Genomic DNA, 17155 nt, shown 5'->3' with positions numbered 1-17155 from the left:
TTCAGTCACACTTTGCTGCTGTACTGCAGGTTGGAGTGATATCACCCCCCTCCCTTTTTCCCCCAGCAGCCAACAACAGAAGAATGGGAAGGTAACCAGATAACAGCTCCCTGGTAGATATAAGAACAGCACTCAATAGTAAAAATCCAGGTCCCACTGAGACATTAAGTTACATTGAGTAGGAGAAGTGCTGGCTCTTTCTGAAAGCGCATGACCAGGCAAAATGATCTGAAAATGGCTGCCTACACACCAATATTTCAAAAACAAAAAAAATCAACTTGTTGGTTCAGGAATGAAATTTTATATTGTATAATGAATTATTTGCAGAGTAAACAGTGAAATTTAGAAAAAAAAACCTATATCATAAAAATCATGACAGAAACCCTTTAAGATTATAAATAAATATCAAGTGCTTGATTCTAGGTCACAACTGGTTTATTCCGTTAAAGAGCCAAGTTAATCACAGTTCACAACACAAACACATTTCAACATTCCTTTAAGTAAACACTAGACAGCCCTGTTATAACTCAGGCAACATATCTGCTGAACCCTTGTCTGCCCATGTAACAATTCTCTACTCACCTATAAACCAATGAGGATATTGATTGACCCTTTAACTGCCTCTAAATCTGGCCACAGATGCAAAGATAAAGTTGCCATTTGTCGTACCATGGCTATCGGACAGGTTAGAAGATTTCGGTCTGCTAACCATAATTTCTCTGCATGTATTGCATATCTGAGGATATCAATGGGTGACTGTCACTTGTATTTGTCGGACATAACTTTCATACAATTGCTGTCATGGCCAGAACATCATCTGAATTGTTCTTTTACTGCTGTATTTAATCTGAATGGTTAGTGGCAGGTTGGGAGATAAGTGTTGTACAATTTGCACGTCTATGGCCATCTTAACTCTGAACATTTAAACATAACCCATGATAAATAATTAACCCATTACTTTGCTGCAGCCACCAACTCCATGTGTTCACATCTGTCTAGTAGTACAACTCTAGTAATACTATCTAGTAGTACAACTCCCGGCACTTTAATAGCTTGAGTAGGTTTTATTCATGTGCATCATGCAACTGATAACATTTTCTATATAAAATAGTTGTTGAGTACAGCCATGGAACCAATGCCTTTTTAGCATGTCTGTCTATTTACAAAGTTGCCATTGCTGTAAACAATATTAAAGGGGTGATTTACATTTATGTTAACTTTTAGTATGTTATAGAATGGCCATTTGTATACAACTTTTCAGTTGGTCTTGAGTATTTATTTTCAATAGTTTTTAAAGTTATTTGGCTTCTTCTGTCTCTTTACAGCTTTCAAATGGGGGTCACCGACCCCATCTAAAAACAGATGCTCTGTAAGGTTACATATGTATTGTTATTGGCACTTTTTATTACTCATCCTTCTAGTCAGACCTCTCCTGTACATATTTCAGTCTCTTATTCAAATCAATGCAGGGTTGCTAGGGTAATTTGGACACTAGCAACCAGATTGCTGTAATAGCAAATTGAAGAGTTGCTGAATAAAAAGCTAAATAACTCAAAACCCACAAATAATAAAAAAAACTAAAACCAATTGCAAATTGTCTCAGAATATCACTCTCTACATCATAACAAAAATTAACTCAACAAAACAACCCCTTTAAACCACACAGTACTGAAGGGCTATGGACTTGTGCTTTTATTTTTATTTTTTTATCTGCTAGATCTGAGGTGGAATCTAGCTGAAAAAGACAGAAACACTGCCCAAATTCTCTTTCTAGTCAATCATTTTGAAGTGAGGTTAATCTTAATGTTTGAGGGTTGTTTTCTAAATGTACTAAATGTCTGTTGGAAGATTACTGTAACCATAACAACTGTCCACAGGCTTTTGTAACTTACAGAGAACAATAAGAATGGTTAGGAACAAATCGCTTACCTTAATGGTACCCAGATCCATTGGGTGCTTGATAATTTCGCAGTAGTCGTGTAACCCAAGGGCTTCCACATCCACTGGCTTGTAAAATGGCCAGGCATATGCCTGATGCTTCTTAGAAAACATTTCCCGGATGATGCTTGCACAATACCGTAATTGCTCGCTTGTCTTGGTGTCCCTCTCTGCATTTGGTGCAGGTTGGGGGTGCAAAACAGGGGGGGCAGGAAGTTGAGAGTCAGGCACCTCGGTCTTCTTAGTTGGTCGAATCTGCCGCCCATTCTCCTTTCGAGGGACAGCCCTTGGAGGCTTGGGATCACTAGGGAGTGGGGAGGACTCGTGGAGTGGGTCATGGGTAGTGGGTGTTGTGGTGTCTGCTTTCCGCTTCACTCCTTTCTTTGTCTAGGGAGTTGGGAAAGTATAGCATCAACAATGGTGCCAGCTTCCCACCTTTATTTCTCCATAAAAAAAGAGCATACACATTCATAGTAATGCACAGCAACAGTATGGACATTATTAAAAATAAAAGGTATTAGCCTCATGAAATTAGAAAAACGCGGCCACTTGACCTCACCTTTGCAGGCTGAGCAGCAGTGTGGATGACTGCAGGATGATTTGAAAGCGGTGGAGGAACTAGAGTAGGGGCTACTGTTGTAGGAACCACCACATCCTGACTGATGGTGGGAGAGAAACGGATAGGAGCTTGAGCGATAGCTGGAGGGCGGCCTTGTTGGGGTCTGGTTTGAGGAGGGGTGGGTGCCCTGGTCACAGTAGGGGGTGTGGGGGTCGAAGGCTTGGACACAGCTGAAAACATAAGGAAAAAATGTCTATTTGAATAACAACATCTCAAAATGTATTGAAGGAATTGTGCCATTTTAAATGTTTTACACTGTGCAGTATATATTGTTTGCTTGCACACTGCTTTTATATATGTACTACAGGGGGAAATTCTGGAACAATAACACTTAAAAGGAGAACAAAACCCTTTCTCCCACACAATTGCACAGCTGAACCAATCTGGACCTAAGTTCAAGTGTGCAGGCTCTAGCTGGCCAGGATCAGATGCAGCATGAGATGGCACCTGTCAACCCTGCTGTGCAAATCTTCAACCTTATAGCAGGTACAGAAAAAAAGACACGTAAAGGAGAAGGAAATGATAAAATTAAAGGTCTATATAAATACAACTGTAAACCCACAAAGTAATGCTGCTCTGAGTCCTCTGCCAACAGAAACACAGCATCTCTTTCCATTATTGTGTACACATGGGCTTCTGTATCAGACTTCCTGTTTTCAACATAAACCTCAGGGCTTGAACATGCTCAGTTTGCTCCTCTCTCCCTACATCCCTCCTCCCCTCCCTGCAGTAATCTGAGCCCAGAGCTATGAGTGAGCAGGGAGAGACTCATGCAGGAAGTGATGTAAAATCAAGCTAATAGGGCAGCTGCTATCCTAAACAAAGAGAGCTTCTAGAGCTGTTTACTCAGGTATGGTAAAGCATTAAGCAGAATAAGTAGTGTTATAGCTCGCACTATTGTGGCTAATCGATTGGCAATAAACGCTACTTTAAAGGGTTTGTTCAACTTCAAACAACTAGTTATTTTCTGATAGATTACCAGAAATAATTTTTATAACTTTCTATTTTCTGTGTGTCACCATTTTTCTAATATTGAAGTGCAAAGTGTCTTTTTTCACCTTCTAAAGCAGCTGTGTGTGTGTGTGGGGGGGGGTGTCGCTGACCCCTAAACTGTTCTAAATTGATACATTTATTTGATACATTTGTTATCTTTGTCCCCACTGAGCAGAATCGTTGGGTTTTAAAACAGGCAGCTGTTAGAATTGATACAATAGTTGTTAATACTCCAGAGATGCTGGTGAGAAATGTATCAACTAAATGTTGTAAAATTGAAACAGTTCAGAGTCTGCACCTGAGCTGCCAGGCTCAAACGCCACAGACAGGAACATTCAACTTTAAACTTAGATTTTGGAAAAACAGTAAAAAAATAATGGAAAGTATTCAAAAAAAAAATCAATTTCTTGGGGACAATCTGAAAATAACTGAACTGAAAAAAGTGTTTGGAAGGTGAACAACCCCTTTAAGGGGTGTGCAAGGAGGGGGGGGGGTTTGTTCTCCTTTAATGAGAAGTTTGGAACGTTTACATAGGAGTCAAACGTATGCACATAGAAAATAAAAGCACAGAATTGTACTTACGTGTAACAGGAGGTTTGACAGTGCTCTTGTCTTCTAGCGACCCAGACAGGACTCTAGTTCTCATGGGGGTGATTGAAGCATCTGGGGGGAAGCACACAATCAGCAAAAAATTACATTTTCCACCACTCATTGCTGACTTCCAGCATGCTTCCTAGTCATCCTGAATACAGTTAACCCCAACTAACAAAAGCACCTGTCATTTTGCAAGTCACTTTATACAGCAGTGATCCCCAACCAGTAGCTCGTGAGCAACATGTTGCTCTCCAACCCCTTGGATGTTGCTCCCAGTGGCCGCAAAGCAGGAGCTTATTTTTGAATTTCTGTGTTGGGAGCAAGTTTTAGTTGCATAAAAACAAGGTGCACTGCCAAACATAGCCTTAATGTAGGTTGACAATCCACATAGGGGCTACTAAATGGCCAATCGCAGCCGTTATTTGGCACCCCATGAACATTTTCATGCTAGTGTTGCTCCCCAACTCTTTTTACTTTTGAATGTTGCTCACAGGTTCTAAAGGTTGGGGATCACTGTTATACAGTCACCCTTTTCTTGCTCTCAGTTTTAAGGCAGCACAATACACCTTGAGAGAAACAAAATTTAAAAGGTTTAACATTTATTCTGAGTATATTTTTATTTATTTTTTAAATCAGTCAACAACTAACCATTGCTTCTAATCAGCTGAGCTAGTTCCAATAGAGAGAATGAGTCCGGTATAAAAACTACTTTCTCTCACAAATGCTTATAGGTAAAGTTGGATGAACAAAACTAGTTTCCGTCTGCCTGTTAAAGCCATATATTTTTCTTAAAGGAGGAACTATTGCGAACATTAGATTCAGCATACTGAAATAAGAAACGTTACAAATAGAGTTGATTAAAAATGCTGTACCGTTGGAATTATCAAGTTTATCTTCACTATTCCTCTCTCAGCATCTGTTTCTCCTCATTCTGTCTTCATGCAGGAGTTGGGTGTCAGATGAATGATCCAATATGTTTTATAGGAGGGCTCCTTTTGCCTAGATACATTAGAGCTCACTATTTTAAAGGGGACATTTTATGTAACGCTCATCTTCAGTTATGTTATTCTTCTTTCATTACAATATATAATGATGTAGAAAAAAACATTTTTAAAGCATTTTACCTTGTAAAAATGTCATATCAGAGCTGCACTGAGATGTTTATTGGTCTGCGTCTATGCTGAAATGAGGAGTGGGCGTGTCTCTTCTTTCTCCCACAGGAAATTGTTATAGCACTGACCGACAGGCTAAACAAATAGCACACATAGCAGGGAAAGCACCTCCCACGTTCCTGCCTGTGACTGTGTCTCTCACCAGCCTGCACATAAGAGTTATGCGGATATTCCCTGTGTCTAACCATATACTGATCCTGAAAGACATCTACAGGTTTGGTTTAAGTAGAGAATCAGAATATTATTTGATGCAAATCTTTCGTTTTCTGCAATTATGTACCACACTCATTTTATAAATTGCACCCATTAAAAAAATCAAAAGGCTTTGACTTATTTTCTATGTGCTATAAATATGGGAGGACACTAGCCGATTGTGTAGGTGGTGATTGGGGGAGGTGAATGGGCAGGCAGCAGAGTTGGCGATCGATCGTGTTAGGTGGACAGGGAAGACAGCCGGATGCAACCGGGGGAAGGTGAAAGCAACAGTGTAGGAGAGCGATGTGGGGAAGTGAACGGGAAAGCAGCTAGGAGGAGATAATGGGAAAAAGAAGGGGGGAGGGCAGCAGGGAGCTGAATAGGGAAGCAGCAGTCCAATCAGCAGGGAAGCGATCAGATTAGGTGAGCCATGAAGACAGCAGGAATGGCATTGGGAGAAGACTGGGGAGGGGAGAGGCAGAAAGCAGGCAATCGAGAAGGCAGCAGAAATGCCATTGGGAAGGCGATCGGGGAAGAGAGTGGGGAAAATGTTCTGCAGTGGGGAGGTGAATGTGGAAGGCAGCAGGGAAGAGATCAGGGAACGCAGTCAGGAGAAGAACATAGCAAATGAACAGGGGAGGCAAGCGGGTAGGCAATTAGGACACATGATGACAAGGCAGTCAGGGCAGGACTAAGAGGGACTGACTTAAGCAAAAAAGTGCCTCCCACATCTGCCCGCCCAGTCCTGCCTAAGTGAATATGCTGTTGCTTCTGGCTTTGGAAGAGCCGATGGCTGCTGAGAGATATGGAGAGGAGACTTGGACCGGAAGTATGTGAAAGGGGTGGGTTGAGTGGTTTTTTAAATTTTTCATATAAATTTGACCTGAAATGTGTAAAAATAAACATGTATTCTTCTATTTCATGTTCATTAGCATATTTTAGTGCACTGTGAAATTGTATGGTATATGGTAAAATCACCAGAAATCCTGTCCCTCTTACAAGCAGAATTTGTGCAAAAGGCAGTTTTTTTGTTTGTACTGGAATAAGGTATTTGAGTGAGCTCTAATACATCGGCTAGGAAAGGAAGCCCCCTATAAGATATTTTGTATCTACCTGTAAATGAATATCGGACACCCAACTGCTGCATGAAGACAGAATGAAGAGAAACAAATGCCGAGAAAGGAATAGTGAACATAAACTTGATTATTTCAGAATTGAATTGATTGTATTTAGAAAGTTTCCTACTTTAGTATGAGGAAGCTTATATTAAATTTTCATTTTCGCGATAATTAATTAAAGCAATAGAGCACGAGCCCTATTCATTGAGCTCATGTAAAAGGGGACCTGTCACCTGAAAAAATTATTTAAAATTCTATTTTATCACGTTAGTCAAGCAAAATACACTTAATTAAACTATATGAATTATTTGAATCTTGTTTCCTTAAGTCTGGGAAATAATAATTATAGCAAGAAGACATGTGCCATTTTGTGGACACAGTTATTAAGGCAAGCCTTGCATCATCTCAAAATGTTGTTTGAGCACCAGAATGGGGGACCTGATGTCCATCCACATGCACTGGTTACACAATTAAATGGTGAAAGAGAGGGGGAATGTGGGGAGAGCAGTGACATCAAGTAAGTGCTGAATGGAAAGTGAAAGTAGTTGCCTGCCCCATCCCTATGCCTAAGGCATAGAGGAAGGACCAGCAATATTTGATTGACAGCTGAGATTTTTAAATGAGTTTACAACATCTATGAATGCTTTAATGAAAAAAAGAATTTGGAGTTCATGTTTAATTTTAAAAGGAATTTTAATATACAGCTTTTTATGTCTGGGTGACAGGTTTTCTTTAAACAAGGTGTATTCAACCCCTTTAAACTCAACCTCACCTTAACAAGACCATTATAACATGTTAAGAACTGGGTTTTTTGCTTTTAACTCACAGCTAAAACACAGTATAAATATATATTTATCTCACCTTGCTCCTTTCTTCCCCGGCCACGTCCTTTGCTCTGCACAACTGTCAGCTCTGTCTCTTCCTGGGGCATCTCGGAGATCTTCTGCAGAAAAAGCTTCTCAAGGGCTTCGGCCATCAGCACTATGTCATCTCCAGGCTAGAAAAAGAAACAAAATGTGAATGCACAAATTGCTATTTTACGTTTTATTGGGTTTTCTTTTGCCCTAAATATTCACAAAGGCTGTACTCTGATTCACCTATCTCACCTTGTTATAGATATAGCAGTTTGTAAACATTGTGTTAAAGTCCTGGATACATTCTTGGGCGTTCCAGTAATAATGGTTCTCCAGGCGCTTTTTAATGGTGCCCATGTCCATTGGGGTCTTAATTATTTTATGATAATCCTACAAGAGAAGAAACAAAACATAAGTCATGAAAGTGTCCCTACTGAAAGGCATTTTGATGGGTGTGGATTTCACTCAGTTACCAAATCATGTGGGATATGGTGTTACAATTCAAAACAAAGAAACAAAACTTTCTACTACTTTTTGGGACAACCCCATAGACGCAGATATTGCGTGGCTGTGGCTCCGTTTATGTGCGGCTTCCCAAAATCAGCTGTTGTATGCCAAACAAAATAGAGCTCAATAGTGCAGCCCATTTTGCCCATAGCCACTGGGCTTCCCCATGGTGCAGGGTACTCTAGAAGCATGCACTTCAGTACTTTCTAACACTTGTATAAAGTGTTAACAGGTGAACAATGTGGGCAGTTTCAGTCTGGGTCTCAGGTGTGAACAGTACAGGGCTTTAGGATGTGAACAAAAGAGGTGTCACAAGTATGAACAATGCAGGGGGATCACAGGTGTGAACAATACTGGGGATTAGTCTAAATGAGGTTTAAACAATGCAGTTATTACAAAACAAAGGCCTGTTAATCTCTGTAGTGATAATATTTAAACCTTACACATGGTAAACACACACAGCAGGTAGGTAGGGGGCCACAGAAGAAGGGTTCGCGGGCCACGGCCGCCAGTTGGACAGCTCTGGTTCATATAAAAAAGCTGCTGTGTAGCCATGGGGGCAGCCATTGAAAGCTGAAGAAGAAAAGGCACAGGATACACAGCAAAAAAAAGATAAAATATGTAGTATACAATGGGATTTGTCTTATCTAGTTATTATTTATAATTTATCTATTATCTACTGTTGTATCCCATGCTTGAATGGCTGCCCCATGGCTACACAGCAGCTTGTTTATATAAACTATAGTAGTACTTATCTGTGATCTATGGTGTATCCTGTGCTTAAATGGCTGCCCCCATGGCTACACAGCAGCTTGTTTATATAAACTATAGTAGTACTTATCTGTTATCTACTGTGTATCCTGTGCTTGAATGGCTGCCCTCATGGCTACACAGCAGCTTGTTTATATAAACTATAGTAGTACTTATCCGTTATCTACTGTGTATCCTGTGCTTGAATGGCTGCAAAGCAGCTTGTTTATATGAACTATAGTTGTGTTTCTGAAACACACCAGTTTTACCAGTGCAGGGCAATAGTGCATTACATTGCCATCCCTTTCAAACACTTAAATTTTTTGGTGTTACTGTTCCTTTAAGTCTCTCACTAGGCACATTCTCTTTCTAGTTGCTTTTTCCCCCTTCTTGATCAGTGATGTGTGCAGTTAAGTAGAAGGGCTTTTAATGCATGGCAAATTGACTGCAAGTCGAACAGCTAGAAGTTATTTATGAGGTACTGAATGCCTTTAGAGCAATAAAAACCTAGTGACTGGCTACACTATCAGGAGGACTCACATTCCAGCAAACAACATAAGGGAAGTTTTCTCTCTCTTTTAAGTGCTTTCCTTCCGCAGCCCTTCATCTTTCCATACCATGGGTTGTGTGACATAGTTCATAGAGAAATCGCTTAAAGGGGACGTTGAACTGTAAAATCTAAATATAAAAGTGTTTTTTAAAAAATTACAATATAGTCAATTCAATTCAAGTGGATTTTATTGTCATTTCAGCCATATACATTAAATAAAGTACATAGTAGAAACGAAATGACGTTCCTCCAGAACCCCTCGGTGCTAAAATATATACTGTAGGGTTTCCCTGCACTGGTAAAACTGGTGTGTTAACTTCAGAAACTCTACTAAAGTTTTTATAAAAAAGCAGCTGTGTAGCCATGGGGCAGCCATAGTTTATATAAACAGATAAGTTCTGAAGAATCCCATTGTATATTAAAGAGCTTATCGGTCATCTGAACCCCCTTTACTACTTCCCCCTTACTTCTTTTTTTGTCTCAGGTCAGTTTATTTGTATACAAGAATACACACAGCGAGAAACATCTCATTACAGTTTAAAGGAGCAGGAAAGGCTAAAATTAAGTAAGCTTTATCAGAAAGGTATATATAAATACACTAGTAAACCCTCAGCGTAATGTTGCTCTGAGTCCTCTGTCAAAAGAAACACCACATTTCTTTCCTTCTATTGTGTACACATGGGCTTCTGTATCAGACTTCCTGTTTTCATCTTAAACCTCTAGGGCAGGGCTTGAGCATGCTCAGTTTGCTCCTCTCCCCCTCCCATCCCTGCTGTAATCTGAGCTCAGAGCTGTATGTGAGCAGGGAGAGACTCAGGCAGGAAGTGATGTCACACCAAGGTTATATGGCAGCTTCTATCCTAAACAAACAAGAGACAGTGTCTAGAGCTGTTTACTCAGGTATGGTTAAGCATTCTGCAGAATAAATATAGTATTCTAGCTTGCACTATTGTGGCTAATATGTTGGCAATAAACTGTCTTGGAGCTTTTCTTTTCCTTTAAGTAACAGGATCAAGAGGCATATGGAACTTTCCTTAGACTTCTTTACAGTGTCATTTAGTTACATATTTTCTAAAATCCACAGTTGCCAGATTTTCATACATTGTACTGTTGCGCCATGCAATTAACTGTTCTACCTATTGTACATATTGTGTACAGATTTTTCCCAGTCAGCATGGGTTTGGTGGGTCCATAAACAAGAGGTACCATCTGGGGTCACGAGTAACTTTGAATCCCAGGAGTTTGGTAATACAATCATGTATAACGGCCCAGTATGCATTCAGTTCTGGACAGGTCCAGAATGTGTACTAGAGATCCTTCGGCTGTTTTACATCTCTTACATTTCTTGCTGGGATCTCTGGGTTGATTTTATGTAACCTAGTTCTTTTATAATAGGCTCTGTGTATAATGTATTGGTGCAACAATCAGTATCTATAAATAGGGGAGATATTCAAAGGAGACTGTAGCACTTGTGCCCATTGCTAGTCTGTCATTATGTCTATGGCTTGTTCCCATTCAGACCTTACTTTACTTAGTTTTCTGAAGTAAAAGTTTTTGAATTTCTTTGTAGAAAAGGGAAATTGAGTGTCTGGTACAATCTGATAGTATTATCTCCATTATAGGAGAGGTGACGTTCTGCAGATGCTTAGTCTTGATGCTTAGTATGTTTGCTTCAGTTCATTGAACTGCACTATCCCCTGCTCTGTCCATATTTGGCCCACCATCAACACTCCTGCCTGGAGCCACTCTTTTGGGGGGAACAGTTTTGTCAAGAGGGGCCAGTTTGTAGTTATGCCAGAGGAGTGTTTGGGATTCAATGGCAGCGGGAATTCACCAGCACACAGGTAATACAAGCAGGATATACCTTGCTAGAAGTTTATTGCAGCATGCAACGTTTCGGGGTTACCCCCTTTATCAAGCATACAGATACAGACGTATGCAGTCTGTATCTGTATGCTTGATAAAGGGGGTAACCCCGAAACGTTGCATGCTGCAATAAACTTCTAGCAAGGTATATCCTGCTTGTATTACCTGTGTGCTGGTGAATTCCCGCTGCCATTGATTCGTGAGGTTGCCGTTTCCTCATTTTCGCTGTGCACCAGGGATCTCTTATACTCGTTGGGCCAGGGTGTGCTGGTACTCACTCGACTGTTCTCCCATTGGTGTTTGGGATTCAATCATAGCAGGTTGGGCCAGCTGTGTGGTCCAGTTTAGAATACGTTTTTGCGAGACCATAATTGGGTTGTTGTATGCAATCAGCATATTCATGTTCAAGGCCAGTAATGCATAGAATGGGGGGAGCCCGGTTCGTAAAATAAATTGCCATAACTGGAATAAGGCATCACTGGGCTGAGTGTTTTTCAATATAAGGGGCTGCAATATAGTACAGGTGCATATCGGGAAGAGCCATGCCCAATTTTCCTTTGGATCTCTGCAGAATTTTTAGAGACAGCGTACTTCTGGCTTTGCCCCATATAAATTGTCGGAATGCCAGATTTAAAAAAAAAAAAACTTTTGTGCGCATGCCATAAAACAGTGCTGTCTAACTTCTGTGGTACAGAGGGCTTAAATTTTTCTGGCCTACGTGGTTGAGGGCCAATGAAGTCAGTGTTGATCACTCCCCCTTTTAAACCACACCCATGTTACCACAAGAACTTTTAAGATGATATCCACATTATAGTTGGTGCTCACTGCAGGGATATCACACATAACTCATACATGAAAAATGTAATTAAAACATACCCTTAAATGCATATGCCTCCTCCTCCTGATTAAACACTTTAGGGGCCGCTAACAACCATTTCCAAATGCTAACAAACCCCTACAAGGCTTACATCCCACAGGTAGCGTAGGGCAAGCAGAGAATGGTACACACAAGCAGCACTGGTCAAGCAGAGAACGGCACACACAAGCAGCACCTTGTGAGAGCGGAATTGGGGGTTAGTGAGGCGTTAAAGGGGTTGTTCACCTTCCAAACACTTTTTTAAATTCAGTTATTAGATAGTTCCCCAGAAATAAAAAGACTTTTTTTCAATTACTTTCCATTATTTATTTTTTACTGTTTTTCCAAAATCTAAGTTTAAAGTTGAATGTCCCTGTCTCTGGTGTTTAGTCTGGCAGCTTAAGTATTTTAGGTGCAGATTCTGAACTGTTAGAATGTTGCAACATTTAGTTGATACATTTCTCAGCAGCATCTCTGGACTATTTGCAACTATTTTATCAATTCAATATATACAGCTGCCTGTAATGAAATCCAGAGATTCTGCTCAGCAGGGACAAAGATAAGAAATGTAACAAATAAATGTATCCATTAAAAACAGTTTACAGGGTCGGCGACCACCCCTCTCCGAGCTGCTTCAAAGGTGAAAAATTACACTTTACACTTAAATATTAGAAAAACAGTCACACATCGAAAATAGAAAGTCATTGGAAAAAGTTGTTATTTCTGGTGATCTTTCTGAAAACAACTAGTTTGAAGGTGAACAGCCCCTTTAAGTCTTAGAAATGGCACTGGGACTCTGTATAGTAATTTGGTAAGTAATATGAATTGGGGGCCCACTCAAAAGGCCTTCATAACCTTTCATAGGTATGCCCATTCAACCCTATTGAAGGCTTTGGCTATGTCCAATGAGGCCACTGCCCTCTGCCCTATATTATTGTGGTCAATTGATAGGTTAAGCAAGTCTTCTGACATTGTTCGCTGTGGTTTTGTGTGGAATGAACCCAGTTTGGTCCTCTGTGATTATCTGGGTCAGGGCTGTCCAACTGGAGACCTGCGACCCCCCCCCCTTGTGTGCCCCCCACCTACCTGCTGTGTTTGCTTACCATGTGTAAGATTTAAATGGTATCACTACAGAGATTAACTGGCCCCTGCATGGTTTAAACCTCAAATTCAGACTAATCCCCTGCATTGTTCACACCCGTGACCCCCCTGCATTGTTCACACTTGTGACACCTCTACTGTTCACATCCCTAAAGCCCTGTACTGTTCACTCCTGAGACCCAGACTGAAACTGCCCACATTGTTCACCAGTTCACACTTTATATAAAATGCTATGGGCACCAGCACTGTGTCACTGTATGTAGTACATATTAGAGTGGTCCTAATAGGTTTCCCTGTCTCCTTCTCTGTTTTACCTTCCCTATGTTCTCTGTGTGTGCCATGCTCTGCCTGCCCTATGCTCCCTGTGTGTGCCCTGCCTGCCTGTCCTCTCTGCCTGTATGTGCCCTGTTCTGCCTGTGGAACATAAGCCTGGTATTTGTTCTGGGGGTTTGTTAGCATTTGAAAATAAATTATTGTTAGGGGCCCCTAAGGTGTTTAATCATGTGCTGGGGTGCTGTGTTATCATACCTCTCAACATTTTGGAAATTAAAGAGGGACTACGCCCATTTTGTGGCCACACCCCCTAATTATCATGTTCATTTTATGAAATTTCACAGGTTATAAAAGTTTGAACATATTTCTGTGTTTTTTTTCAGTTATCACAGTTTTGCTAATGAAGATGAATTACCCTTTAAGCTGTGAGTCTAACTTTTCCTAAGGAACCTGTTATCTTATATTGTTACAATTACTTATCTAGATACATTTGAATTGTTACAAATGTATCTTTTGTTGTGGCTGTTCTGGGCTCTGCCAAAAGCCAAATAAGTTAGAAACTTTGTTTCTTTTTCTGGCTATTCAGTGCAGAGAAAAAAAGGACTTTCCAGTACAAATGAGGGACTACAGATTGAGTTGTCAAAAGAGGGACTGTCCCTCTAAAAACGGGACAGTTGGGAGGTATGTGTTACATAGTTAAATCGCATTGAAAACCGACAAAGTCCATCAAGTTCAACCCCTCCAAATGAAAACCCAGCATCCATACACACACCTCTCCATACTTTCACATAAATTATATATATATACCCATACTAACTATAGAGTTTAGTATCACAATAGCCTTTGATATTATGTCTGTCCAAAAAATCATCTAAGCCATTCTTAAAGTCATTAACTGAATCAGCCATCACAACATAACCTGGCAGTGCATTCCACAACCTCACTGTCCTCATTGTGAAGAACCACCTACGTTGCTTCAAATGAAATTTGTTTTCTTCTAGTCTAAGGGGGGGGGCTCTGGTAGGGTGATTCACTTTATGGTTAAAAAGGTCCCCTGCTATTTGTCTATAATGTCCTTTAATGTACATGTAAAGTGTAATGTACTTGTAAAGTGTAATCATGTCCCCTTCGCAAGCACCTATCAAAGAGGAAGAGGAGGCAAAAGGATTTAAAGGGAACCCGTCACCCAAAAAAAAATTATTCAAAATTCTATTTTATCACACTAGTCAAGCAAAATGAACTTAACTTACACTATATAAATTATTTGAATCTTGTTTCCTTCAGTCTGGAAATTCATTGTTATAGCAGTCAGGCAGGAGCCATTTTGTGGACACTTATTAAGGCAAGCCTTACATCATCTCAGAATCCTGTTTGTTCACGAGAATGGGGGACCCAATGTCCATTCCTATGCACTGGCTACACAATTAAAGGGTGAAGAGAAGAGGCAATGTGGTGAGACCCGTGACATTTAGGAAGTGCTGAATGGAAAGTTAAAGTAATTGTCTGCCCCACCTCTATGCCTAAGGCATTGAGGAGGGGCAGACTATATTTGATTGACAGCTGAGATTTTTAAATGAGCTTACAATAGCTATGAATGCTTTAATAAAAAATAGAAATTGGATTTCATGTTCAATTTGAAAAGGACTTTCATTATACAGATTTGTGTGTCTGGGTGACAGGTCCACTTTAAGGGTATGTCTTAATATGACTTTTTTTTTTACATATGAGTGATATCCCTGCAGTGAGCACCAACCATTTGGTTTTTTGATGTGCTACCACAATTAATGTGGACATGATCTTGTGGTAATGTGGGTGTGGTTTCAAGTGGGTGTGGTTTAAAAACAGGGAGTGGTCAGCACTGGCTTCTATTATCGGCCCTCCACTATGTAGGCCAGAAAAATGTTGGTCCTCGGTACCACAGAAGTTGGACAGCACTGATCTGGGTTATAACCTTACTCAGCCTCCTTGCTAATATTTTTAGCTAGGATTTTGACATTGGATGTTAAAGATATTGGCCAGTATGATTTGGGCGTTTGGTCTTTATGGGGCTTTGGCAACAGAATAATCGTGGTTTCACACATTGAGGCAGGAAGTATTTGGTTCTTAAGTGAATTATTAAGGGTTGTGGGACTAGTAAGGTCGTGCTTTTTGTACAGTTCTATTGGTATACCATTGTATCCTGCCGCCTCACCATGGATGGAAAGGAGGCTATTGCTTCCTGTATTTCAATTACTGTTAAGGGTTGCTTTAAATAGTTTTTATATTCCTCTGTTAGGGTAGGAAACTTCAAGTGATCAAGAAATTTTCTAGTGCTATCCCCGCAGGCTCTAGTTTAGAGCTGTACAGTTCAGTGTAAAAGGTTGTCATGATTTGCCTGATTTCTGGGCACAGATTACAGAGAAGGGAGGAGGGGGGGGGGGAGAGTAGCAAACTGAGCATGCTCACGCCCGCGGCAAGGAGGTTTAAACTGAAGGCAGAAAGTCTGATACAGATGCCCATTTGTACACAACAGAAGGTAAGAAATGCAGCGTTTCTTTTGACAGAGGACTCATGGTCTCTCTACTCCTAACTACCAAACATCAAAGCTTGTCTGAACGTAGTGGCTTTTATAAAAATTCATCAAAATAAAGAAAAATAAATTCAAAAGGTTTTATTTTGCTGCTCTGCATATCCCACACTGTATTAGGTACCAAGAAAAAGCACCCTGAATATGATTGCCAGGGGTCCACTGAACAGTTTGATGCCCATTGTGCATAGGTTTACCAAAGCACCTGGCATTTAGAGACCCCCATATAGCAGACAAAATTTCCATGGGAAAAAACGAAGTAACAAAGAACAGAGCCAAATGGTATAAAAACAGTCAAATCCAACAAAACCACAAAAATCTTTGTTTTTTGCCTAATGTAATCAGCAGTCAGAATCAAAGTTTGATTATTTTAGCATGGCTAAATAGGTTTTACGGATAGAAATAAGCGACCACCACCTACGCAAAGCTGAAAATAAACGGCTAAACATACAATAAAATGGCTAAAAATGCACGAATATCACTGAAATTGCAATATAATCACCAAAATAACATACAAAAGGCATTGCGCAGTGCAATTAGCAAATAGGCAAAAAAACTTGACTGCCATAAAAGGAAAAAACAATTGAATGTGTGTGTAAGTGTGAATGTAAGTGTGTATTAGTACATTAAGTGTGTGTTTATGTGGGGGCACTAACCTGGGGTGGCAGGCTGCAGGTCGTCCAGGAGGGCTGCATTTAGAGCAGGAACAGTTGGAGACTGTCTTCTTTTTTGGATCTGGTGAGTGCGTGGAGCTGGAGGGCCAAGAAGTGCAGGCAGCAGCAGGGCACCTAGATTTCATTGTGCCTGCTGCTGCCTTGGGACCCCTGGGCGATGCATCAGAGGGGCCACTCGTTCCCCACTTCTGCTCGTTGCCTAGGGGCTGGGAAACGAAGAGATTGGCTTTAAAAAACGCTCCTCCGTTCAGAAAATGCAGGCAGCAGCAGAGCACATAGATTTCACGTGCCTGCTGCTGCCTTCGGGCCTCTGGGTGATCACGACCCAGGGGCCCCTTGTTCCTCGCCTAGGCTCGTTGCCTGGGGCTGGGGAACACTAAGAACGAAGCAAGCGGCTTGTAAAGTCGCTCCTCCGTTCAGAAAGTGCAGGCAGCAGCAGGGCACATATATTGCACGTGCCTGCTGCTGCATTGGGGCCCCTGGGCAAACGTGTCTGCGTGAGCTCCATGTAATATAGAGTGATTAGACA

At 40.8% G+C, this 17155-nt stretch overlaps 1 protein-coding gene across 9 annotated transcripts in view; it reads right to left on the bottom strand.

Moving 5' to 3' along the window:
* brd4.S (bromodomain containing 4 S homeolog) overlaps positions 1-17155 on the bottom strand; it is a 70948-nt gene that overhangs the window by 23944 nt on the left and 29849 nt on the right. For all 9 annotated transcript variants that reach the window (XM_041587608.1, XM_041587607.1, XM_018254234.2 and 6 more), the window contains 5 exon segments: positions 7736-7873; positions 7491-7626; positions 4133-4213; positions 2498-2727; positions 1930-2325 (listed from right to left, as the gene is read on the bottom strand). In XM_041587608.1, coding sequence (XP_041443542.1) covers positions 1930-2325; positions 2498-2727; positions 4133-4213; positions 7491-7626; positions 7736-7873 — 981 coding nt within the window.

The sequence above is a fragment of the Xenopus laevis genome, chromosome 3S (assembly GCF_017654675.1).
Source record: "Xenopus laevis strain J_2021 chromosome 3S, Xenopus_laevis_v10.1, whole genome shotgun sequence".
Classification (NCBI taxonomy): Eukaryota; Metazoa; Chordata; class Amphibia; order Anura; family Pipidae; genus Xenopus; species Xenopus laevis.
The sequence above is the reverse complement of the archived record's forward strand: the minus strand, read 5'-3'. Positions and strand labels throughout refer to the sequence as shown.